At 48.3% G+C, this 26245-nt stretch overlaps 1 protein-coding gene across 2 annotated transcripts in view; it reads left to right on the top strand.

Annotated features, from left to right (window-relative positions):
* IFT74 (intraflagellar transport 74) overlaps window positions 1-26245 on the top strand; it is a 584252-nt gene that overhangs the window by 36733 nt on the left and 521274 nt on the right. For both annotated transcript variants that reach the window (XM_029606405.1, XM_029606412.1), the window contains exon 3: window positions 17487-17622. In XM_029606405.1, coding sequence (XP_029462265.1) covers window positions 17487-17622 — 136 coding nt within the window. The remainder of the gene's footprint in view (window positions 1-17486; window positions 17623-26245) is intronic.

A 26245-nucleotide genomic window follows, 5' to 3' on the forward strand; every position in this document is an offset into this window, starting at 1 on the left:
GCGTATCTCATGCGACTTTCCATATGCTCACCAATACCACTGGAGAACCATCCGCAGCTTTTAACACAGGAAGGAGGCTCCCTCCTCCATCCAATGAATCAATCCCTCCATCTCACGACATGGAGATTGAAAGGCAAATATTAAACCACCTCGGCCTACCTTTGCAAGTAGAAGATATCCTCATCGCATCCAGGAAGCCTTCAACCAGATGTAACTATGCTGGCAAATGGCATCGTTATCAGCCGTGGTGTAAGCCACGGAACCTAGATCCATTCTCCTCCACCGCCATAAAGCTACTGGAGTATCTTCAAATGCTTTACCAAGCGGGTTTGGCCACTACATCTGTTCGAGTACATATCAGCGCTATTGCAGCTTTTCATCACTTTCATAAATGCCTGTCCATTTCTAGCCATTCTTTGATCTCCAGATTCATGAAGGGCATGCTTCTTCTCAGACCACTGGTGACAAAACCACCTGTACCATGGGACCTAAACATTCTTGGAGCAGCTAATGCTGCCCCCCTTTGAACCATTAGACACCAGTCACATAAAATACCTAACATGGAAAACAGTATTCCCGGTGGCCATCACATCAACTAGGAGAGTAAGTGAGTTACAAGCCTTAGTTCACTACTCTCCTTATTTAGATTTCTACCACAACAAAGTTACCCTTTGTCCTCACCCCATCTTCTTTTCTAAGGTGGTCTCCCGCTTTCCATCTCAATCAAACCATCTCTCTGCCCATTTTCATGCCAAAGCCTCACACCAATGATCGTGAGAAACTTCTGCACTCACTGGACTGTAAACGGGTTCTGGCTTACTATAAACAAAGGACTCAATCTCCTATGAGACCTTCTCAGCTCTTCCTTTCCTATAATCCAAATGATCCTGGTCAACCCGTCTCTTAAGAGAACCATCGCCAGTTGGTTATCACAGTGCATTCTATTTTGTTACAACAAACGATCAATCAAACTTCACAAGAAGCCTCAGGCGCACCAAATACGTGCCACTGCAGCATCAGTTGCCCACTTGAACAAGGTTCCATTACTAGACATCTGCAAAGTGGCAACTTGGTCATCCATCCATACCTTCACGTCACACTATTGTCTACAACAGCAAGCGACCTCTGATGCAGCGCTGGGCACAGCAGTCTTGTCGACTCTTCAAAACCGATGAGACTGTGTACTACCATATGGGTTGCTGTCCTGATCTTCAAAAAAACATAGCAAATGGACACAATCCGGGAGCTTGGGACTCTCGGACAGCATGGCTAATTCAGCCCTGCTATCGACAGGAAAAGGCAGGTTTGCTTGCCGTAAAAGGTGTTTTCATAGATAGCAGGATAAATTAGCCATCCGATCCCTCCCTCCTCCCTAGACAGGTCCCCCAAAGGACACCTTTTTATTACCTCTCGCTTGGCTACAAAGAAACTGAGGAGAAGAAGGGAAATGTGCGGGAAGATCACTGTGCAGCTGCACAGAGTCAAAGCTCTGTGACTCACTGAGGAAACTCAGTCTACTTCGGGTCGCGACGTTTCCCAGACAGCATGGCTAATTCATTCTGCTATCTACGGAAACTCTGTTTACAGCAAGCAAACCTGCCTTTCATGGTTTTTCCTTGATTTGTGTCCCTCTTCGTGTCCCAATTTTGTAAGTTTCTTTTCACTTCGTTTCCTCATGGTGGTGGTGCCTCTGTGCCCACCGTTGTCGATAGCCCACAGCCTCCGTGTGAATTTTTGCCACTCTCTGTTCGTGTCATTATCTTTGGGGCAAGCAAGTCTGAGCCATCAACATCTGCATCGGTGGCATTGACACTGAAGGACAGAGGAGCTGCACTGATGGACATCGAGCCCTTGACACCAGTGGGGCCTTCTGTTCTATTGGTGCTGCCGGTAGATAGGGGCACCAGGAACCAACCGCTGTCAGTCTTCTCCAGGAGAGGACGTCGGCACCAGGGAAAGACGGGGCTGAGCCCCAAGGGAAGCCAAGGAAGCATCGGCACTGTCACCTTCAATGCATGGTGCCAAGTTCGGGTTGGTGCCGGTGCTTGCCGTGATGCCCCAGAAGTGACCCCCATGGCGAGGAGTACCAATCTTCCATCAATGCCGGGGGTCCACGATGGTTTCCCCTGGTCCAGGTGTCATTCGCCAATCCATCTTGAGGTTCCAAGAAAGATCTGGCTGATCCTTCTACTTCCCAGTCCGTTTTGGCATCAGCAACTTTTGAGGAGGCGTTAGAGCATTGACTCCAGCTGGCAGTTGATCGGGCATTCCAGGGCATCGAGCCAGTGGCACAGACTGTATCACTGCTCGGGCTTTCTCTTTTGCAACCGCTGCTGGAGTACTTAATGTGCTTATTGGTGTCTTATCAATCCAGCTGGTGTCGGTTCCCGGGTTGCCACGACTGATGTGGTGGTCGTTGCCAGTTCCTCCTCCGAAGAGGCCCCATCAGTGCCGGCACCGCTACAGTGGCCTGTAGCCCCTTTCTGTCCAGCTTTGCCAGGGCCGGCACCAGTGCCACCGGTGTCCATGACCCTGGACAAAGCTGGACACTTAGGGCTCCATCCCCTGTGGATTACAGCGAGGATGAGGCACCTTATGATCCTTGGGGGGGTTGACCCTGCAGAATCCTCCTCAGAGGACTTGGAACCCTCTCCTCCAGAGGAGCAAAGGAGATCTCCCCCCAGGACCTGACTTTCGCAGGTTTTGTGCGGGCGATGTCGGAAGCCATCCCATTTCAGTTAATGACTGAAGAGGATTCCCGGCACAAGATGCTGGAGATCCTTCAGTTTGTGGAGGCTCCTAAGAGATTGTGGTGTCCCGGTGCATGAAATCTTCAAGGAGTTGCTGTTGAGGATTTAGGAGCCCCCCTCACAGTTCCTTCTGTTAACAGGAAGGCGGATGGGATTTGCCTCGTCCAATAGGCAACCGGATTCAAAAAGTGTCACCTGGCACACCAATCAGTAGTGGTCGAATCCACTCTCAAAAAGGCCAAGCGCGCTCAGACCCATACTTGGCGCCTCTGGGACGAGATCACAGAGCACTGGACACCCTTGGGGGGAAAAAGTTTTTCAGGGAGTTATGCTCATTGCCCGCATCACCTCCTACCAGCTCTACATGATCCTCTGGAAGCAGGTGCAGGAGGCGGCCGAGCGGCTGCCTCAGCAGTTGCAAGACACTTTTCTGTCTCTGGTTCTTCAGGGCCTGGAGTGCAGGAAACACGAGATGCGTTCCACCTACGTTGATTTAGAGATGGCAACACAAGTCTCTGCAATGGGAATCAGGACCCGCAGAATGGCATGGTTGTGGGCCTCTGATTTCCAACCGGAGGTACAGGAACGACTCCCTCATCTGCCATGCACGGGAGAGAATCTCTTTGGAGATAAGGTGAGGGACATGGTGACTCAGTTGTAGGATCACCATGACACCCTCCAGCAATTCTCCTCCAGCACTTAAGACCCGCCCTCTTCAGCCAGGAGGTCAGCGAGACAAGGGCAGAGGAAATCTTTCTACCGCCAGAGAAAGTATTATCCTCCGCCCTCTTGCTCCCATTCCCAGAGGATGAGCTCTCGCGGCTATTCCAGGCAGCAGCAAGCTCCCAAACCCCATCCAGTCAAATCCTGGAACGGGGTTTTGACTGGATCGTAGGGCGCATTAGCCAGCCACTTATACCTGGGACACTGGGTTCGGGGCAGGCCACGTTTCTTTGCGAGCTGGTGGCCCAGTCCAACCTCAGATCAGTGGGTTTTGTCCATCATCTGCCAGGGTTACTGATTGAACCTACTGTATATCCCTACAAATTCTCCTCTGTGTCCATCTTGGGAGCCAATACTGCATCAGGAGGTACTGCTTTGGGAGCTGTCCACCCTTTTAAGGGCCAGAGCAGTCAAGGCTGTCCCACCAGGGCAAGAGGGCAGATTCTACTCCCGATACTTCCTGATTCCAGAGAGAATAGGGGGACTCTGTCCCATCTTAGATCTAAGAACCTTGAACAGGTTTCTCAAAAAAGAAAAGTTCAAAATGGTTTCTCTGGGCACCCTGAGTCCCCTCCTGCAAAAAAGGTACTGGCTATGCTCCCTCGATTTGCAGGTCGCATACACTCACATCAAGATCTTTCTAGGTTACAGGAAGTATCTTCAATTTGTGGTGGGAAAACAGCACTTCCAGGACAGAGTATTGCCATTTGGGTTAGCGTCGGCCCCACGTGTCTTAATGAAGTGTCTAGTCGTGGTGGGGATGCACCTTCACAGACTGGGAGTGCATGTTTTCCCTTATCTGGATAATTAGCTAGTCAAGAGCACTTCTCAGGCAGGGCAGTAAGGTTCATGTGCCTGATGATCTGGGTATTGTAATCGCTAGGGGTCATCATCAACTACCTGAAGTTCCATTTCAGCCCAACACTTCAGTTGGACTTTATAGGAGCCCTGCTAGTTATGGCTCAGTCCAAGTCCTTCCTGCCTTGTCAGATGGCCATCAATTTGATGATCATCGTGACAGAGATTCAACAGAACCAGCAGGTGTCAGCCTGGCACATGCTGAGGCTGTTGGGCCATATGGCTGCAACCGTCCATGTCACTCCCGTGACACGTTTACACGTGTAGAGCACAGTGGACCCTGAGGTCGCAGTTGCGCCAGGCCGTGCAAAACCTCCAGGATTGCATTCGAGTCACGCCGTGCCTCTGGGACTTTTTGTCCTAGTGGTGGGTACTTTCAAATCTGGAACAGGGAATATCTTTGAATTTCTTCTACCCCAAATTGTCCTAACCATGGATGTGTCCACCCTGAGCTGCGGAGCTCATGTAGAAAGCTATTGTCGAACAGGTTCCTGGAGCTTCAGGTGATCAAGTGCGTGCTATGGGCTTTCAGAGATTGGCTGTCCAAGAAAGTGTTGTCCTGATCCAAACCAACAGTCAGATGACAATGTGGTATATCAACAAGCAGGAGGGCAAAGGATCGTACCTCCTGTGTCAGTAACTGGTCCAGATTCTTCACATTTCACTGCAAGGAGACGCGCGTTGCCGGTGTATAGCTTGCATAAATGAAAGTACAGTGTTGACATTATCCGGACCATCACGTGATTACGGTTCTTGAAACGTTCAGCCCCTGAGGCAGCCACCATAGGTGGCGAAACTCGGCCAGAGTCGGGCACTTGTATTTTATTTCACGTCTCCTTCATTAAATTTGGAAAAGACGCTTTTGTGGCATCCTTCTGTTTGTTGCTTTCCTATGGTTGGGATGGAGAACATGCTGATGGATAGACTGAGTCATGCCTTCAGATCCCACGAGTGATCCTTGGATTGGGGGTAGCGAATCAGATATTCTGCTTCTGGGGAAGCCTGGACATGGATCTCTTCACATCCCCTTGCAACAGAAAGATGCCTCTGTTCTGCTCCCTGTACAGGATAGACAGCAAACCAGCCTCGGACGCTTTTGCGTCTTCTGTACGCATATCCTCCGATTCCCTTAGTGGCGAAGACTCTCTTGAAACTTTGTGAGGACAAGAGTACTATGATCCTTGTAGCCCCTTATTGACCAAGACAGGGCTGGTTTCCACTCCTATGGGAGTTGCCATCCGGAGACTGATCAGTCTGGGGACTTCCCAGATCTCATCTTGCACGATTGAGGCACGTTGCGACATCCCAATCTCCCGGCCCTGTCGTTCACATCCTGGATATTGAGAGGTTAATCCTGCAACCACTCAATCTCTCAGAGGATGTGTCTTGTGTTCTGGTGGTTTCTAGAAAGCGTTCCACTAGAAAGTCCTATGGACTGAAGTGGAGGAGGTTATCCATGTGGTGCGAGCAGAAGACCCTAGATCAGTTCTCCTGCCCCACACGAAGCTGATTGGTTACCTTCTACATCTATCAGAGGCTGGTTTAAAAACCAATTTTGTTAGAGTTCATCTGAGTGCAATTAACACATTCTACCATGGTGTAGATGGTATGACCATATCTGTCCAGCCTGTAGTTGTACGCTTTATGCAGGGCCTGCTTCAATTGAAGCCTCCTCTAAGGCCTCCTGCTGTGTCTTGGGACCTGAACATGGTGTTAGCTCAGTTGATGAAAGCTCCTTTTGAGCCACTGCATACTTGTGACCTGAACTATTGACCTGGAAGGGCATATTTTTGGTGGCAGTCACCTGAGCGCTCAGGGTCAGCAAGCTCCTAGCCTATGACTTTTCCTGCAGATAAGCAGGCTCACTTAGCCATGCTGTCTGGGACGTCTTCTGGGACTAAGCTGATAGAGCTTTGCTCTGTGTGAGGCTGCATGTACTTTCCTGCGTGGTGCCATCTTCCCCTTGGACTTCTTCCACGCTGCAGGCTGTACGCGGAGCTCTTCACTCCTCTCATCGTTGTTGTTGTTTATTCTTTGGCGAAATCTTGATTTTGGTCCCGAACGTGCCTCTGCGGTCATCGGGATTCAAATTTTGCCAGTGCAGCAAAATGATCTCAGCCATGGATGGGCACAAATATTGTTATTTGTGCCTCGGCTTGGAGCATGACATGGCCAATTGCCGGGACTGCGGCTGCATGTCCCCCTAGGCTCAGCGGCAGCGTGCCGCTAAAATAGTGAGGCTCAAAGAAGGAAACTCCGGCTGTTATGCCCCCGTCTCAGATCGCCTGTCTGCTCAGTCCTCCCCGGGGCCCAGACTGGACCGACCAAAGCAGTCTAAGAGAGCCTTCTCCTTGAGATCCCCAGTACAGCCTCGAGGCTCAGGGGGTAAAAAAACCCGACCCACAGCGCCTGCATACGGCACAAAGAGCGGCAGGAGATGCACCAATGTGCCTGGCGTCGTCTGGCATGGGACAACCAAAGCACTTGGCTGATGCATTGCGCCATCTGGATGCGTCGCCTGGGTCCAAACGCAAATGGCATGCTACACTTGCGTCAGAGCCAAAGCATAAGAAAGAATCAGTGCATGACGCATCAACACATTTGCACAGCAAACCGAAGCATAAGGATACGTCAACTTGACTCAATGCATCAGCGGGTGCGCCAATGCAAGTATGACGCAGCTCGATGCACGACTCCCGATCTTGCCACCGGGATGGCTCCTCCAAAGAGTTGGCCCCACCAACAGAACCTCAAGGGGGCATCCTCCCAGATTTAGGTCTGGTGTTTTCCGATGAGGATCAAGTGTCGGTCATAAGTTCCACCAGCTCCTTATGATACTGCAGTCCAGTCCTTTCAGATATGTCATCGGTTTCCAGATGTAAAAGAGAGACATCTCGCCTACAGGAACCTTTCTGAAAATGTCACAAGCCATCCCCTTCAGCAGAACTTGTGCCAGCCTGGTCCTGAGGACTCTATTCCGACATTCTCTTGGTGGCAGTGCCACCCAGATGGCATCGGGGGGGGAGGGGGCAGGGGACACTAGCCTCCTAAGCAGTGTCCCAGATCTCAAACATCCTATCCCAATTCCTCTCCTCAGTAGAGGATCAAAACAATGTTATGCTTTGCCCACTTCCAAAAGAGGCCTCTCCCTGAGGGGAATTGCCTTCGTCTCCATGTGGAGATGTCAGCCCGGACCAACGATTCAGCAGGCTAGTCCCGGGTCACTCTCCTTCTTTGCCTTCATCTCCGGGTTCTTTGACGGGGTACCCTTCAGACCCCCCCCCCGCCCCAGAGGGGCAGCTGGAACTGACCTCCCCCCGGAAGATCTCTCGTACGCCAAGTTTGTGGAGAGGGTGAGGGCCAAGCTAAACATAGAGACATGGAAGGTACCGGACCCCCATGTAATCTTGAAAATCTTTGAGACGCCAGCCGAGCCAACAGCTCTGCTGTCGCATGTGGTTTTGGACGCGGTGATGACAAAGATGTGGGAGTCCCCTTTCTCGGGATTAGCGACCTCCAGAAAGACGGACCTCAAATTCTGAATGAATCAATCTCCTTTCGATAGCACGGTACAGTTGTCCACGCATCTGTGGTAGTAGAGTCAGCTATGAAGAGAGCCAAGAAATCACGCCTCCATTCAAATACCCTTCCAGGGCATGACTCCAAATACCTCGACGACTTTGGCAGATGGGCGTTCCAGGCGGGGATGCTGAATGCCAAAATTCAGCAATGTCAATTTTACATTACTCAATACTTATGAGTGCGTGCTGTCCCTTAAGCCCTTCATCACCACCACCTCACAACTAGACCCAATACCACAACAGTTCCATGACCTAGAGGAAGGTCTGCGACATCTGTGTATGATCTACGAGGTTTTCGAGATATCGGCTCACACCATGGCGGGAGGCATCGCCGCTTGGAGGATGGCATGGCTCAGAGCTAGCGCCATTGATGAGGATGCCCATGAGAAATTGGCAGACTTCCCTTGTCTCCCAGATAACCTTTTTGGGTACAAGCTCCGTGAGAGGGTGGCGCAGCTGAAGGAGCAGAACATTGCCGTGCTGCCTCTAGCATCCCCGTCGGACCAGTCTGCCTCAAAGAAGTATTACCCAACATACAGGAAAGCCAATTTTCAGCGGCGCCCTTTTTGGCCCTATTCTGCATACTGTGTGCCAGCCTACCCCCCAAGTGAGACCACAGCAACAGCTCCGAGGTCGTCAATGGAACCAAAGGCAACAACGTCCGCCACCGACCAACAACAGTTTGAAGCCCCAACAGGGTTTTTATAAAAACAGGGCCCCTTCCACCGCTACACACGGGGTGGGGGGAGAATTTCCCACTTCTATGCCTCTTGGGAAGCCATTACCACCAACTGTTGGGTCCTTTTCATAGTCAAGGAGGGCTACTTGCTGCACTTCAAGACGGCGCCCATTCTTTCTCACCGAGTGAGTGAGCATTAATTCACCATGGGGAATCAGAGCTGCTTGCAGGAGGAAGTCTCTACGCTGCTCCGACAATGCTCTATCTGTCAGATCCCTAAATCGCATCTGGGTCGGGGATTCTACTCCCAATACTTCCTAATCCCAAAGAAGTCGTGAGGACTGCATCCCATCTTGGACCTCATCTTGCACCCCATCTTGGACCTCAACAGATTTCTTGTCAAAGAGAAATTCAAGATGACATCTCTCATATCTATCCTGCCCTTTCTTCAACCTAACAATTGGATGTGCTCGCTAGACCTCAATGCACCCTTCCTCATGGCGATACCTCTGTTTTCAGGTCAAGAGTCATCGCTACCAATACAAAGTTCTCCCCTTTGGTTTCTTGTCTGCCCCGAGAGTCTTCACCAAATGTTTAGCAGTAGCAGTGGCCCAACTCAGGAAACAGGGAATACAATTATTTCCATACCTCGATGATTGTTTGCTGGTGGCACCCCAACCCAGCACCTTACAGAACAACTTGTTCACAACAATTCAGTGCCTAGAAGGTCTGGGATTAATAATCAACTAAGAGAAATCCAGCCTTCAACCAACACAGAATCTCCAGTTCATCGGTGCCCGTATCAGCACTGCACAAGGTCAGGCATTTCTGCCAGCGGACACGGCCCATGTGCTATGTACCCTAGCCCTACAGATGAGGGACTCTGTTCACACGTCAGCCCAACAGCTCTTGACCTTGCTCAGTCACATGGCGGTGGCCATATACGTTTTGCCCCAAACCTGTTTGCACATCCGTCGGCTGCAGTGGGGCCTCAAGTCTCGGTGGACATAGTTCTCCCAACCGCTGTCTTGCTGGATTCGACTTTCCCGCAGCATGAAATCCGATCTGGACTGGTGGCTCTGCCCCACAACCCTTTTGGTGGGGCGGAGCTCCCTGGCTCATCAGCTGATTCTCACCATGGACGCCTCAACACAGGTTGGGGGGCCCACTTAGGTTACATCCATACGCAGGGACTCTGGTCCCACTGGGAGAAGACCCAGCAGATAAACCTTTTGGAGCTCCGAACGATTGGTAAAGCATTACACACTTTCGAAGGATTCCTGCGAGGAAGAGCCATGATCCACACAGACAATCAGGTTGCAATGTTCTTCATAAACAAGAAAGGAGTGTCAGGTTCCTGGGTGTTGTGCAGGGAAGTGGTGCTCATCCTGGAGTGGGCAGAGGAATGCTCAATTATCCTACAGGCAACCTACCTACCCGAGGAGGAGAACTCCACTGCGGACACGTTAAGGAGGATCTTCCACCCGCACAAGCGGGAATTGTGCCAAGATGTGGCGGAGTCCATCTTCCGGATCTGGGGCCTCCCACACAGAGACCTCTTTGTGACAGAGGAAACAGAAAGGTGCAAGCACTCTGCTCAGTGTACCCAAGCTGTACTTGCCTGGCACCGGACCCATTCCTCATCCCATGGATGAGAGGACTTCTATATGCATACCCCCGTGATACCGCTCATCTCGAGGACTGTACAGAAGTGCATGGTAGACATAGCGAATCTCATCCTGATCGCTCCAGCATGGCCCAGACAACCATGGTACATCTATCTTGTACGTCTCTCTACAGAGCTGCCCATTCTGCTGGGCCACAACGTAACTCTGCTGTCGCAGGACAGAGGCACACTGCTTTACCCGTTGCGCTCCTCCCTTCTCCTTACAGCAAGGAGATTGAAAGGACAGTGTTAAGTCACCTATGGCTATCCTCTGAAGTCCAGGACGTTCTAATAGCATCTCGAAAATTCTCCATCAGGCACAACTATCAAGGAAAATGGCTGAGATAAGCAACTTGATGCGATGTCAGGGGCATAGTCCCCTTTTCATGCTCCCCGGAGTGACTTCCTATTTCAGTTGGGACTGGCAACGACGTCGGTGAGGGTTCATGTCACCGGCCCCACCGAGCACTGCCAATTTCCAACCATCCCCTGCTCTCTCGCTTCATGAGGAGCATTCTACGTCTTCAACTACTGTTCCACAAACCATCGGTCCCGAGGGATCTCAATATAGTTTTGGACCAGCTAATGCTGCCGCCCTTTAAACCCTTGGAATCAGCTCATCCGAGATATTTCTCTTGGAAGGTGCTATACTTGATCGCCCTAACCTCCGCAAGGAGAATCAGTGAGCTGCAGGTGCTTGACCACTATTTGCCATACCTGGAATTCCATCATGACAAGGTGACCTTATGGACCCTCCGTCCCTTTCTGCCCAAGGTAGTCTCGGTTTTCCACATAAACCAGACGATCACCCTGCCGACCTTCTTCCTGAAACCACATAAGAATGAGGGGGAGAAGCGGCTTCATACGCTGGACTGGAAATGAACCTTGGCATTCTATAAGCGGAGAACATAGTCCGAAACCAGAGCCTCATAGCTGTTCGTTTCCTTCAACCTGAATGCTCCGGGTCAGCCAGTTTCCAAGAGGACCCTGTCCACTTGGGTTTCGCACTGTATTCAATACTGTTATGCCAAACGATCAGAGATTGTAGTTAGTTCACCAAAAGCACATCAAGTCAGAGCAATGGCAGCATCAGTAGCCCACCTATGTGAGGTTCTGATCTAGGACATTTGCAAGGCAGCCACATAGTCCTCCCTGCATAAGTTCATGGCTCATTACTGCATAGACAGCAAACAGCTGCGGATGCAGTGATGGGAAGAGCCATAATCTATTCCGTCACCAAATAGAGAGACTGTCCACTGTCGTGAACGGGATTGAGCACAGCTCGTCAGACTTCTTGAAGCCATCTAGCTATCTACAAGAATCTCTTCTGACTGCGCTCTCACCTTCGGCTGGGGACACCCAGACAGCATGGCTAATTCAGCCTGCTTATCTGGGGGGAAAAAAAGCATGTTGCTTACCGTAAATGGTGTTTTCCATAGATAGTAGGATGAATTAGTCATGCTGGCCCACCCGCCTCCCCGGACAGTCTCCACCTTGCACTTCGCTGATCTGTTTTGAAATTGACTAAGGGGAAGATGGCGCCATGCGGGAAAGTACGCACAGCCTCACACGGAGCTAAACTCTTGTCAGATTAGTGAAGCTCCGCCCCAGCCGTCCTGGAAGATGTCCCAGACAGCATGGCAAAGTCATTCTGCTATCTACAGAAAACACTATTTACGATAAGCAAACTTGATTTTATCCACATTACAGTAAGTTTTATCATGACAGGGTGGTCTTTCGTATACACCCTAAGTTCCTGCCTAACGTGATGACTGATTTCCATCTTAAACAGTCCATCATTTTGCCAACAATCTTTCCCAGGCCCATTCACACCAAGGCGAATGAGCCTTGCACAGTTTTGACTGCAAGTAAGCCTTAGCCTTCTATCTGGAATGGACAGAAGCCCAATTTTTTGTTTCTTTTGATTGAAACAGGTTGGGAATTGCCTTTGCCAAACATCACTATCAAATTGGCTAGCAGATTACATCTCCTTCTTTTATGCCCAGATGGGACTGCATCTTGGGGGTCATGTCAAGGCTCACTCTGTCCGAGCCATGGCAGTGTTGGTGGCTCATCTGCGAGCAGTTCCCTGAACTGTAAGGCTATCTGTAAGGCTGTGATGTAGCATTCTCTCTAAACATTCACATCTCACTATTGCTTAGATTGGGATGGTCGATGTGACAGTAGATTTGCCCAGTCTGCCTTCGGAATCTATTTGAGGTGTAGAAACCAACTCCCGCCTAGGGCCCGTTGTTTGGGTTCAGGCTTCTTCCCCCTCTATTACCAACAGCACCATTGTTGTTATGCCCGTTGGCACTTGGTTTGGTTGTCTATTGTTCCCTTTTATGTTGGGGAGCAGCCTGTAGCTAGGTATTCACTCATGTGTGAGGACTACCATCTTGCTTGTCCTCGGAGAAAGCAGTTGCTTACCTATAACAGATGTTCTCCGAGGACAACAGGATGTTAGTCCTCACAAAATCTGCCCGCCACCCTGCAGAGTTAGGTGTCTCCTATTTTTGTTTTTATATATTTGTATGTTATAAGACTGAAGAGGGACCGCACATGGATGTATGGTATAGGGCATGCTGTGCATTCCCAGTTTGGCAAGTCAAAGTTTTAGAAACTTTGACATAAGCTTTCTGCATCGGGGCTCCATCAGATGATGTCACCCATGTGTGAGTACTAACATCCTGTTGTCCTTGGAGAACACCTGTTATAGGTAAGCAACTCTGCTTTCCTAGCGTGTAGCAGATGGACTCAGAACAAATGGGTATAGTGTGCTCGTGCTAGCAGTTGGAGACGGATCTGACGTCAGCACGGGTACATATACCCCCGCAGGAAGTGCAGCAACTCAGCAATTTCCGTCTCCAAAGCAGTTTGGAGCTACCTCACGCTCGCTGAGCGTGCTTCCAAATTCTACCGTCTAAATTCATAGAGATATCCTACCTGAAGACGAGCCCCGCACTCCTGCGGTGATACCCTTGGGTCCCTCCCCCAGTTGAGTTTCCCGAGGTGATTTCCGTGGTCCCTCAGAGGTAAGAGCCTCGGTCCGGTGGCCGAATCGCGGCAGGGATCTAGTCCCCGAGTGAGAAGGGCTCGGGTGCGGCTGAGAGGCACCTCGGTCCCGATCCGTTTGCGGTGAGGACTTGGCCCCTGAGCAAGACGAGTTCAGGCGTGGCCTAGAGGCGGCGGGTGCACTTCCTCGAGCGCGGCGGTGACGGTAATCACCCTCTCCCCCCGCAGCCGGAGACCGCCCGGGTTGCAGCCGGGAAGCGCCGAAGATCAGGTAAGGCGTACATCTTTTACTTTTGCTGGTCTCCGAAGAGCGAGGATTACCGGGGTCTGCCTAAGTGGAGACCCGCTGTGGAGGTTGCCATTTTGCCTGCCTGCTCGCCGTCGCCATCTGCCCTTGTTCACAGGTATCGGGCGCTTGTGGTATTGGATAGGTTGGGACACACACTGATAGGCGCACCCTGATAGGCGCACATTGCTACGCGCACACTGTTAAGCGCACACTGATAGGCGCACATTGATAGGTGCACATTGTTAGGCGCATTAATTAGCGCACATCTCCATGCATAAGCCTCGCGCATACTTTAGGCTGGGAGCGCAACGGCGCATAGAGATAACAGACGCGATGGAGCGTATGAGAGCCCATGCGTCCTCAGAGGCGGCGCCTCCAGAATCAGACATAAAAGCTCTAGTCCTCTGCTCAGCATGCCACCTCAGAGCTACACGGAGCGAGGAAGCAGACTCCCTATGTGCCCAATGTGAAGAGGCCCTGGGAGTTCCAGGCCAGGGCCGGTCTCAGCCCAGATTAATTGCCAGTTCCTCAGGGAACACCCCGGATCTAGCAGGCCCAGCTGAGCAGCTGGGGAACCCGAGAGACCGGGTGCCCCTAAGGCTAGATCCTGCTTTGCTCTCCTGGGTGGAACTATTCAAGGGGATTCACGCCTTTGTCAAGATGCAGTCTGATCCCCGAACGGACCCATATGTTCCGGATGACCCTGCCCCGGGATCCTCAAGATCTAGGCACGGACACCCGCCACCTGAGAGCCCCACTTATGGGAATTCAGATTACTCTGAGGAAGAAGGCGAGCTCCCCGAGGAGGGAGAACTTCCCTCGGGATAGAGCTGTATCGAACCATGAGACGCTTCTTTCCTAAGGAGGATCTCCCGGACCTGGTCTCTCAATGCCTGTCGGAGCTGGCTATCCCAGGCCCAGGCACCCCAGGGGAACCTAGAATGAACCCCCTGCTAGAGGGCCTTCGTCAAACGGCCCACCATTTTCCCCTCCTACAAGCAGCACAACAACTAATTGATCTGGAGTGGAATGCGCCGGAGGCCTCATTCAAAGGGCGTTGGGCCTTGTCTGGCATGTACCCCCTGGACCCGGCAACCAAGGAGCTGCTGGCGTGCCCCAAGGTAGACGCCAGCATGTGTGTCTGTGTGTCTGTGTGTGATTGAGAGCTGGTTTAGGTGATGGAGCATGTGAGTATGTGATTGAGAGCCTGTGTTTAAACGAGAGAAAGAGAGGACATGTTTGTAAGCATGTGAATGAGAGTCTGTGTGTGAGAGAAAAAGACAGCATGTATTTATGTGATTGAAAGCCTGTGTGTGTGTGTAAGCATGAAAAGATAGACAGCATGTGTGTAAATGTGTAATTAAGAGCCTATATAAGTGAGAGAAAAAACATGTGTATATGTGAGTACTGAGAGCATGTGTGTATAGGTGTGTCTTTGAGAGCCAGTGTGAGAGAGAGCGCTGGTATGTGACTGAGAGAGGAGAAAGTTCCAAGCAAACCACCCCGCCTCCTGCTAATTCAGAACAATCTCAGGACACCTGGATATCAAATGTTCCCAGGTATGCAGAGCAAAAAAAGTTTTGTATCCTTATTATTTTTCATTACTGGGTCTTTGTGTCTGCTATTTTGAAATATTTTGTTGGTATCTGGAAATGTTTTATATGAGTTTTTAATTATTGGATATTCTACTCATCAGCTGTTTCGAAATATGTTCTTTTTGTTAGTACAGTTTTACTACTGATGATTTTATATTTCTTCATTTGTTTTATAAGGATGGGTGATGTTTCTTTTTTCCTTTGTTACACTGCATACAGAGACTCTGGCTTGTTGCAGTTTCCAATTCAGTTTTTTCTGCATGCTTCTTGTTATGTGTTTTGGTCTCTTTATTCTATGTTAGGTGAGGGACAGCACGTGATTCAGGTGAGGTTTTCTGCTGGCGTGTAGTTTCTGTGTAGGACTCTATAGCAGCCTGACTTGGTCCGTTTTCCTAATAGGAGATGTATTGGTGTCTTAAGGCCTGGTGTAATATTTTCAGAGACTTATTGTACTTTAAAAGTGTGATCTTACATAAAATGCACACATTTACTTGTATTTAGTTTTAAACATATTGTATGGCTCTCATGGAATTACATTTTAAAATATTTGGCGTTTATGGCTCTCTCAGCCAAAAAGGTTCCTGACCCCTGGCCTAGACCAATAATCCGCAGAGGACTCCTCGCTTGGGTTGGCAATTCTACATAATGTTAAAAACTTGTAATGGCTGTCCACAATCCATTGGTTGCTATTTAAAAAAAAAATAAAAAATCAAGAACCTTCTGAGCACAACCTATGAGCTTGGGACTCCCATGCTGCATGGCTAAATGCCCTGCTTATTGACAGAAAAAAGCAAGTTTGCTTACCATAAATGGTGTTTTCCGTAGATAACAGGGAATTTAGCCATGCAGTCCCTCCCACCTCCCTGGACAGCCATTCCTTTTCAACACCTACACTCTCTCATTTAGCTTGGAAAAACCAAATGAGACAGCTCGAGAAGTGCAGGAATGCTGGTGCTTGTGCACTTCAAAGCTCTTCGAGCTGAGAGAATAAGCTCCTCCTCATGATATCACGGATGACGTCACCCACGCTGCATGGCTAAATTCCCTGCTATCTATGGAAAACACCGTTTACGGTAAGTAAACTTGCTTTTACTCCTCCAAATGCTGTCTGTATCAGGTACTGAAATAGACAGCATAGTAACTATGAATAATTTTCCAAAAAATTATTTTTATTTTAAGAGTTGCAGTTCCATCTAAGATAAATGGAATGGCTGCCAGAGCCAAAGGTCTTACTGTATTTTCATGAGTAGCAATTTTTAATTCATTTGAAAGAGGTTCTTGTGCAATCCTGTGACCTTTAAGTGAGCTCTAGCACCACTTAAAAAGAGCTTTATTTATTATTTTGCTTTAAGTGGTAGGTCAATATTTAATGGTAACATCACTGATTTTAGTTTGCTTTATTTTGTCCTGATGCCATGCCAAACTGTTTCAAGGATTTTTCCTGGAATGCTAATGTTGAACATAAACCAAAATATCATCTGCAAAAAGAGCAATCTTGTGCTGCCTTGATTCTGTTTGTACTTTACACTTATGTTTTGGTGCTCCCTAATCAAAATTGCCAGTGGTTTCATTGACAAAGCAAATAGAAGAGAGGAAAGCGTACAACCCTGCCTGCTTCTCTTTAATGGGAATTTCCTAGATAGTAAGTTGTTTTTCATTCTGGTTGTGTGTCAATTTTACAAATATCAAGTTAGCATCTAAAAATTCCAAACACAAACACTTTTCACAGTGAACATAGGTAGGGCGTCTGACAAAATGAAGGCAACTGTTTTCATTTCCAGATCTTTTGTAAAACCTTAAGAGTTTTCCATGTATGGTCTGAGGTTTGTCCATTATAAAATCTGCTTAGCCTGTATTAAGTGTTTTTGGCAAGAACTATTCAAGACGTTTCTTGAGCACTTTTGAAAATATTCTGGTATCATAGTTTTTTTTTAGTCATTTCTTTATTGTTTTCCACATAAAGACAAACAATTGAAAACAAAAGGCATCAAGAAAAAAAGATCCATATAAAACTAATCTCTTACAGCAGAGATCCAAAACAAAATAAAAACAATAACCTCCCCCACCCAACCCTACACCTCTTGCCCACAGTTGGTATCTTAGTTTTAGTTATTGAACACTATGAAATACAATCCTATATATGTAACAGTTGAAAAAGGAGGTGGAATTCAAAGCTGCAAATAGTGTTCCTCCTCAAACTGCCATACTGGTTTTCTTTTGAATTGAATCTTAACCGCCAAGTATTCATGCTGCTCCTTTAAGACACTAATTCAAGATATTAGAATAGTTTTCAAGGTGACAGAACAAATAACTTTTCTTTCTTTGTCCAGATACCTCCTGGCACAGCTAGGCCGGGTACTCGTGGTGGTCCCATTGGACCTGGAGGTGTGCTGTCAGCTCAAATAAAAGTTGCAGATCGACCAGTGACACAACAGGGACTGAGTGGAATGAAAACTGGAATGAAAGGTATTTTCCTTTATTGTGACACCCAAGATCTGACTGTCAAGTGCTTATTTCATAAGTATGCAATTTGAGTATTAACTTTCATAAATCCGGCCTGTATTATCGAGACAAACAAAGAACATTATGTTCAGCATTGTTTATAGTGTTCTAGACACCCTTTGCTGGTGCTCTTTATATGTATCTAAAGTCATTTAGGAACTAGGAATGGCCAGAGCATATTCCCATTATTCTTTCTTGTGCTGAAAAGACTAGTGCATCACAAATGCCATCTGCAAATATATTTATTAAAACCATGAATAAAATGTTTTGCAAGGTGTACTCCCTATAGGAATACAAAGAAGGGTCAATTGCATTCTTTGTGGGCAATATAGGTCCTTCTCTCCAACCTAGATCATGGGTTTCCCTGAAGACAAGCAGGATAACAGTCTTCACAAATGGGTGACATCATCAGATGGAGCCCAGTATGGAACTTTGATCACATGATTTCTAGAAATTTTGATCATGCCTCACTATGCATGTGCAGCATACTATACTACCACATGTCCATGCAAGGGCCCCTTCTGTCTCATCTTTTCTGTGAAGCCCACTGGATGCAGATGTTTGCTTTCTTATTTATTTATTTATTTATTTAACGCTTTTTATATACCGGCATTCGTAGGACACATCATGTCGGTTTACAGGTAACTGGGAAAGGAAATTACAATGAACGATGAAAGACGGCTAAATAGATAATATATGACAGTGCAAGGAAGGAGAGTCAGCGAACAGAAATACAACTTGGTAGAACGAAATGGATTTTGATTATCCATATTAAAATTAGATATACAAGTGAACTTATATACAATGTTAGGGAGGCGTGTGCACTTATGAGCTTAGCATATGAACTATGAACAATATAAAGAAATTATGTGCACTACTGTACAATTGAATAAAGGGGAGGGGGGCAGAGAGGGAGGGAGCGAGGAGGAAAAGGGCGGAAGGGGGGGGATAAGTGGGGGGGATGAGGGTGGGGCAAAGGGAAAAAGGGTACTTTAAGTCAGGGGTACTTTAGAGGAAAAGTTGCTAAGGGGTGAAAGGGCGGGGAGGGGAGGCTACGGCACGCTAGAAAGGGGGAGGGGAGAAAGGCTGGGAGAGTCTTGACTTCTTGCTTCCATGGGATTTTTTTATCTTCCTAGTCTGGCAGGAATCTCTTCATCTCGGAGTCCCATGGTCTATTTCTTCCTTTTTAGATATTCTTAGGTATGTTTTTCAGTCAGTTCCTTTCATTTTTTTCTCAGGGGGCATCGAACACTGGTTGGTCATCAAGTAGTCATCGAGTCATTTGATTTTGCTGCTTTGGATTTTCAATTGGTTCCCCTTATGGGTAAACCTACTACCAGCTTTGAAAGGTACCCTCTGTGTGATAGGGTCATGTCTATTACAAATCCCTATAATACAAATCTTCTGTGGCTGGGGGCTTTTCATGATGTCTGGGGTTGTTGTCTTTGCCCAACCATGACCCCTGAGGGGTATAGGTCTCAGCTCACTTTCATGGAAAAGCATTTTGGCCACTCTTAAGTCCAGCCCATTGGAGCTGGCAACCGAGGCATCGATATAGATAGATCTGGGAGCTGCATCAGAAGTTGGTGGTACATCGGCATTGTTTTCCTCTTGACATCAAGCTCTGGAAAGGGCTAGGGAAACAGACCATCTGTTTCCAGTCTCCTGAAGAATGCCAAGAATTCAGGCTCTTTTATTTTGGCATTGAGGTGCTTCAGTGGAGAGCCTTGAGCAAAGGTCAAGAAGCAGCGGCTGTGGCCATGAAACACCCAAAATTTTCCCATGGAGAGAAAAGCTCATTCCCTGTATGTACCCGGATCAGTCCAGACTCCTGGGTTTTGCCCCCCCTCTAGCAGATGGAGACAGAGCAGTTATCAAAACAAACTCCGCCTTTAAATAGGGTGGTGCCACCTACAGTCTGGCAGTATTCCTCTGTCTCCAGCAGATGGTGGAGGTGCAAAACCTACAGTCTGGGCTGTGTGCTTAGTTGGTATCTTGTGTTTAGTTTAGGGGACTTTTTTGTCTTTTGTTTCTGGATTATTCTTTCTATTTTATCTGAACTGGGCACTGAAGGTCCCCCTGAGGAATCTAAACTGGGTGCTATGGATCCGGTGATGCTGGGTCTGAGAGGCCCTGCTTCTTCCTTTCCCTTTCATTTCTCGGCTACAGATTTGCTCTTCCGGGAATGGGATACCCTGGACCTGGGATTGAAAGAGAGTGAAGCCATTGACAAGCTATATCCTCTGCCAGAGGATGCTTTAGAGCTGTTTCGAGTACCCAAGATAGATGCGGCAGTGTCCGCTGTTACCAAGAAGACCACGATCCCGGTTACTGGAGCTACAGCACTCGAGGACCTGCAAGACAGGAAGTTGGAGGTGCAACTTAAAAGGATTTTTGAGGTTTCAGCACTAGGAGTGCGTGCGGCTGTTTGCAGCAATTTCGCCTTAAGAGCGGGTCTCCGCTGGATTCAGCAGTTGAAAGCTAACATCGCCTTATCGGATGAACAGGCGGCCCAGGCAGTTCGTCTGGAAGCTTCGGTGGCATACAACGCGGATGCACCACATGATCTATTGCGCACATCGGCCAGATCCATGGTTTCAGCTGTCTCAGCTCGTAGGCTCCTCTGGTTGAGAAGCTGGTCGGTGGATGTCTCCCACAAGTCACAGCTTGGTCCTTGCCCTTCAAAGGCAAACTACTTTTCGGTAAGGACCTGGAAGATATGATCCAATCTCTGGGGGAGAATAAGATTCATCGGTAATCGGAGGATAGACCAAAATCCAGAGGCTCTTTTTCCTCCCGGGCCAGATTCAGAGGGAATCGAAGATTTCGCCCATCTACAACGCCCGCGGCTCCTTTTTGGCAAGCTCCTAACAGGCAACAGACCTGGTCCCAGTCCTTTTGGGGCCGCCGGTTTGGCAGGCCTGGTATCTCCCAGTCTGCTTCTGGTGCAAAATCATCACAATGAAGGGGCGCAGGTCCATTCCTCTGTGCCGGAGATAGGGGCAGGCTGTCCCTGTTTTTGAGGAATGGACCAAAGTAACGACGGACCAGTGGGTCCTTACCATGATAAGAGAAGGCTACGCTTTAGATTTTGCATGGCGTCCTTAGGACCGATTTCTAATTTCTCCCTGCGGTTACGAAAACAAGCGAAGAGCGGTGCAGGACACTTTGCAATGACTTCTGCAACTAGGGGCGATCGTCTCAGTGCCTCCGGCGGCAAGAAGGAAAGGCCGTTACTCCATTTACTTCATAGTGCCAAAAAAACAGGGATCCTTTCGGCCCATTCTGGATCTGAAAAGAGTAAATAGAAGTCTCTGGGTCCCCCGGTTTCGTATGGAGATGCTCCAGTCAGTCATTGCCTCGGTGAGTAAGGGAGAGTTTCTAGCATCCTTAGACCTCAAGGAAGCGTATCTTCATATTGGCATTCGGTCAGACCACCAGCGGTTTCTTCAGTTTTCGGTACTGGATCAGCATTTTCAGTTTCAGGCTCTGCCCTTCGGTCTAGCCACAGCGCCCAGGACATTCACCAAGGTGATGGTGGTGGTGGCAGCCCATCTCTGCAGGGAAGGATTGCTGGTGCATCCTTACTTGGATGATTGACTAATTCATGCGAAATCGAAAGCGCTTGCCCAGGAGGCGATTCAGAGAGTACTTCAGCTCCTGCAATCGCTGGGCTGGGTGGTCAATTTCGCCAAGAGCCGACTGGATCCCACTCAGTTGATGGAGTATTTGGGTGCTGTATTCGACACTCAGCAGAGCAGAGCTTTTCTTACCACGGAACGCATCTCCAAGCTGCAAGTCCAAGAAAGAGGTTTAATGCGCAAGCACCCACTCAGAGTCAGAGATTATTTACAGGTTCTCAGGTCAATGACTTCAACATTAGAACTGGTACCCTGGACCTTTGCTCATATGAGGCCTTTACAGTCCGCCTTGTTTTCCCGATGGAACCCAGTCTCTGAGCTTTTTCATCTACCGTTGCCGCTTATGGAGGCAGCGCGATCCAGTCTCAATTGGTGGTTGGTGACAGACAATTTAACCCAAGGAGTTCCCCTGGAGGTACCCGACTGGACAATGGTCACCACGAATGCCAGTCTCTCTGGTTTGGGAGCAGAATGCCGAGAGAAATCGGTGCAAGGTCTTTGCTCTCCTGTCGAATCGCTCTGGTCGATCAATCGACTGGAAACCAGGGCGGTATGGTTGGCGTAACAAGTGTTCCATCCTCTCCTCCAAGGCAAGTTGGTCAGAATTCTCTCAGACAATGCGACCTCAGAGGCTTACATCAATTGCCAAGGAGGAACCAGAAGTCAACCGGTGGCGATGGAAGCTCGCCAATTTATCAGCTAGGCAGAACAAAACTTGGTGAGCATAGCAGCGTCTCACATCGCCGGCATGGACGATATGCAGGCAGACTTTCTCAGTTGTCACTGCCTAGATCCCGGAGAATGGGTGCTGGTGGAGACCGCCTTTCAACTCCTATGTGATGCATGGGGCATGTCCAGCATGGACCTTTTCGGAATGCCAAAGCGCAGTTCTAAGCTCGTCTCAGAGAGACGGGAGCAGAAGGGGTAGATGCCCTAGTACTGCCTTGGCCCACCGGGGTTCTGCTGTATGTCTTCCCGCCCTGGCCATTGATCGGCAAAGTGCTCAGGTGGATAGAGATCCATCCAACGGAAGTCATTCTGATTTCTCCAGAATGGCCGAGATGTCCCTGGTTTGCGGACCTTCTCAATCTCGCGGTGGATGGTCCGCTGCGGTTTCCAATTCTCCCAGACCTGCTGCATCAAGGGCTTGTTTGTTTGGAGGAAGTCTATCGCTTCTGTATAGCGGCATGGTTTTTGAAAGGCTATTCACCGGCCGTAGTAGCTACGCTTCTCCAATCACAAAAAACTTCTACCAATCTCACGTATGTTAGAATATGGAAAGTTTTTGAGTCTTGGTGTTTGGACCGGGAGGTCGTGCCTACCCGGGCCTCAGTGTCTGATGTTTTGTGTTTTCTACAATCTGGTCTTTCTAAGGGTTTGTCATGTAGTTCCCTCAGAGTGCAGGTGGTGGCGCTTGGTTGTTTGTGTGGCTCCATCCAGGGTGTAGGGTTAGCGGCACATCTGGATGTAGTTTGTTTCCTTAAGGAAGCAAAACACTTGTGTCCTCCGATTCGGCATCCTTATCCGTCATGGAGTCTGAATTTAGTCCTCACTGCCCTTTGCTCGGTGCCTTTTGAGCCTTTGAAGAGATCAACTCTAAAAGATCTTACCTTAAAGGTGATTTTTCTGGTGGCCATTACATCGGCTCGTAGGGTGTCGGAACTCCATGCTCTTTCCTGTAGGGAACCCTTTTTGCGGATTTCGGATTCGGGCGTTTCTTTGAGGATGGTTCTGTCTTTCTTGCCGAAAGTGGTTTCCTCATTCCATGTCAACCAATCTGTGGAGCTGCCGGCCTTCACGGAGTTAAACTGTTCGGATCCTTTGGCTGGCAACTTGCGGAAGCTCGACATTTGCAGAGCCTTGCTGCGTTACCTAGAGGTTACCAATGAGTTTCGTGTGACTGACCATCTTTTTGTGCTGAGGAACAGTCCTAAACGAGGACAGCAGGCATCTAAAGCTACTATAGCTTGTTGGCTAAAGGAGGCTATTAGTTCGGCCTATCTCCTTCATGGTAAATCCTTTCCTACGGGTCTGTGTGCCCACTCTACTTGTTCGCAAGTGGTGTCTTGGGCAGAGTGTCAGATGGTATCACCGCAGGAGATTTGCAGGGCGGCTACATGGAAATCCTTGCATACTTTTGCGAGACATTACAGATTGAATGTCCAGGCTCCAGTTCCAGGAGGATTTGGAGAGGGAGTGCTTCGAGCTGGCCTCTCCGGATCCCATCCCAGGTAAGAAAGTTCTGATACATCCCAGGAGTCTGGACTGATCCCGGGTAAATACAGGGAAAGGAAAATTAGTTTCTTACCTGTTAATTTTCGTTCCTGTAGTACCACGGATCAGTCCAGAATCCCGCCCGTCAGAGACATGGAAGAAAGGGAGAGTCCATTCGTTTCTTAAGTATTTTGTTATTTCAGATTGGCAAAGATTTGAATTTTTTGTTCTCAAGTGATTCTCAAGGTTCAGGTCTCAGGAGGGTTCAGTGAATCGGTTTGTTTCTTTTATTATATATAGTTAAGATGGTTTTGAGAGTTCCATTCTGCTTTGACATTGAGTAATACTGCAGGTGGCTCCAGCCTATTTATAGGCGGAGTTTGTTTTGATAACTGCTTTGTTTCCATCTGCTAGAGGGAGGGCAAAACCCAGGAGTCTGGACTGATCCGTGGTACTACAGGAACGAAAATATCAGGTAAGAAACTAATTTTCCTTCAGTGCATTGCTAGGAATCGCAACAGTCTCAAGGGATCCAAGTGTTTGTGTAAGGGTGCTGCAATTGATTCACCTCTAGTTACCCAGGAAGGTGTGGCCTTCCTTCCATCCTCCGACTTGTGTTGGCATTGGTAATCTTTGAGGAGGAATTGGACATGGTGAGCCAATAGGCCTTGAACAGAGTGCTCCAAAGCATTAGTGCACCTGCATCAAGAGCATCAGTTTTGGTACAGACCAACATCCAGCCAGTACTAGAGGCCCTAAAGCTGCCTGGCAGCTCAGAACTGGTATTGGTTCCTCAAGTGGAATCAACAGCAATGTAATTTGCTCTGATGGTGATTTCCAGCCCTTCAAGAAGGGAAGCTTCTCTAAGAAGTTGGAGCTTTTTGAGGTCCAGGTCTCAACAAACATATGCTTCCCTCTCTGAGGCCTTGTTTGCTGGCTGGGCAAGATTTGGGTCCTCTTCTCTTGGCATACCAGTCGGGCTCAGACTCATATTCCTGGGAGTAAGTCTACAGATCTGGGAGTAGTTCGGATCCCACTGCTGCTCTTTGTGACCTTGGGCAAATCACTTTATCCTCTGTCACCTCAGGTACAAACTTAGAGATAGATTTTAAAAGCGTTGCTCACACAAAAATGGCCACATATGCGAGCTTTGCACAAGCAATGCAAATTTTAATAAGCCACGAAGTACGCGAGTAGATACCTGTGCACACATCAAGAATAAGGGGGGGAAAAGGGGTGGGGCATGGTTGTTCCACGGTGAGGCCAAGAATTACGCACATAACTGACCATGACTTGTGTTGACATGTTATCGGTGTAATTCTACTGCTGGTCCTGATGAGGAGCAAGTCTGGAGATCTTGAATTTTAGGGCTTTCAGCACAGCATGAGGGTTCGGGGTCAAGTGTGGGGCTTACAGGATGAAAAACCAGAGGGATCTTGAAGATCTCAATATCAGTTGTACAAACTGATGGACTAATTGGAAAAACTGTTTTTTCCCTTGCATGAGCTTGGAAAGAGTCTATCAGTTTTATGATCCTAACACAGGAATGTTACGATGCTTTGCTGATCTCCAGGTATTATTTAATCTCCCCCTGAAAGACTATTTTGCTTTTTTGCAGGCGAGACATTATATCCAGGCCTTATTTGGAACACAACCACTGGAAATATCATGGGAGGGGTTTAGGGAGATTTTTAATCTCTAAGGCCTTACGGAGCCTTCCAGATATGTCCGCCTTACGAGTCATTCAAAATCAGTGGGTAATACAAGCCAGTTTGTATCTGTCATTGGATGATATTTCCATAATTTTGGGGGAATGTTATCAGGTATCTGAAAATGTAGCAATTCGAGAGATAGGATTTAAGATCCTTCACTGTATATATATGCCTGGAACCAGATTGTTTGCAGCTGGATTATGTGATTCCAACGTGTTTGAAATGCCAAAAGGAGAGAGGTTCATACTTTCACAGTTTATGGGACTGTAACCAGTTGGTTCTCTTCTGGGAGGAGGTGTTGAGCAGTCTGGGGCAAGTGCTGCGGATGTCGATCCCTCGAGATCCAAAATTATGCTTATTGCGACTAATCAAGGACTCAATTGATGAACACTTGATTCATGAAATAAAATTTTTGAAGAAGGCTCTATTGGTTGCCCTACAAACAATAATGCATCTATGGATTACAGGTGACCAACCGACGGGTGGTCATTGGCATGCCCAGTTGAATCTACTTCTGTAGCACGAATACTTGTCAGCTAGGGCCGGGTCGCTGGATGCCATATGGAACAAATTTTGGACATCCCTACTTCGCTCCAAGCAAATCCTCATTGCTGCCGTTACCAAATATACGTACAAGGACTCAGCAATGTGTGTCTCCACACCCTGAGAGGGTGAAAGGTAGACCCTGGCTCTTGCAGGGGGGAGGGAGGGGGGGGGGGGGGTTGAGAGAGTTCTCATTGTTGTTACGGTTATAGGTGCCATTGTTAGACACCAGTATGTTCCGGTGTGATAAAAAAACAATAAAGAAATGAAAAAAAAAATGTCTTATTAGTTTTAAATTTACAACAGTAACTTTATTGGGTGTTCCTTAGTCTTTGTACTTTTTGAAATAGTTAACAACTAATTCACGTGCAGCTTGCTTAATTTGATTACTCCCTTTAGGCCTCCCAATATGTCTTGGGACTTCAATGTGGTACTGACCCAACTTTTGAAAGCACTTTCAAGTTAATTTTAAAAGGA

Source organism: Rhinatrema bivittatum, chromosome 1 (genome assembly GCF_901001135.1).
Source record: "Rhinatrema bivittatum chromosome 1, aRhiBiv1.1, whole genome shotgun sequence".
Lineage (NCBI taxonomy): Eukaryota > Metazoa > Chordata > Amphibia > Gymnophiona > Rhinatrematidae > Rhinatrema > Rhinatrema bivittatum.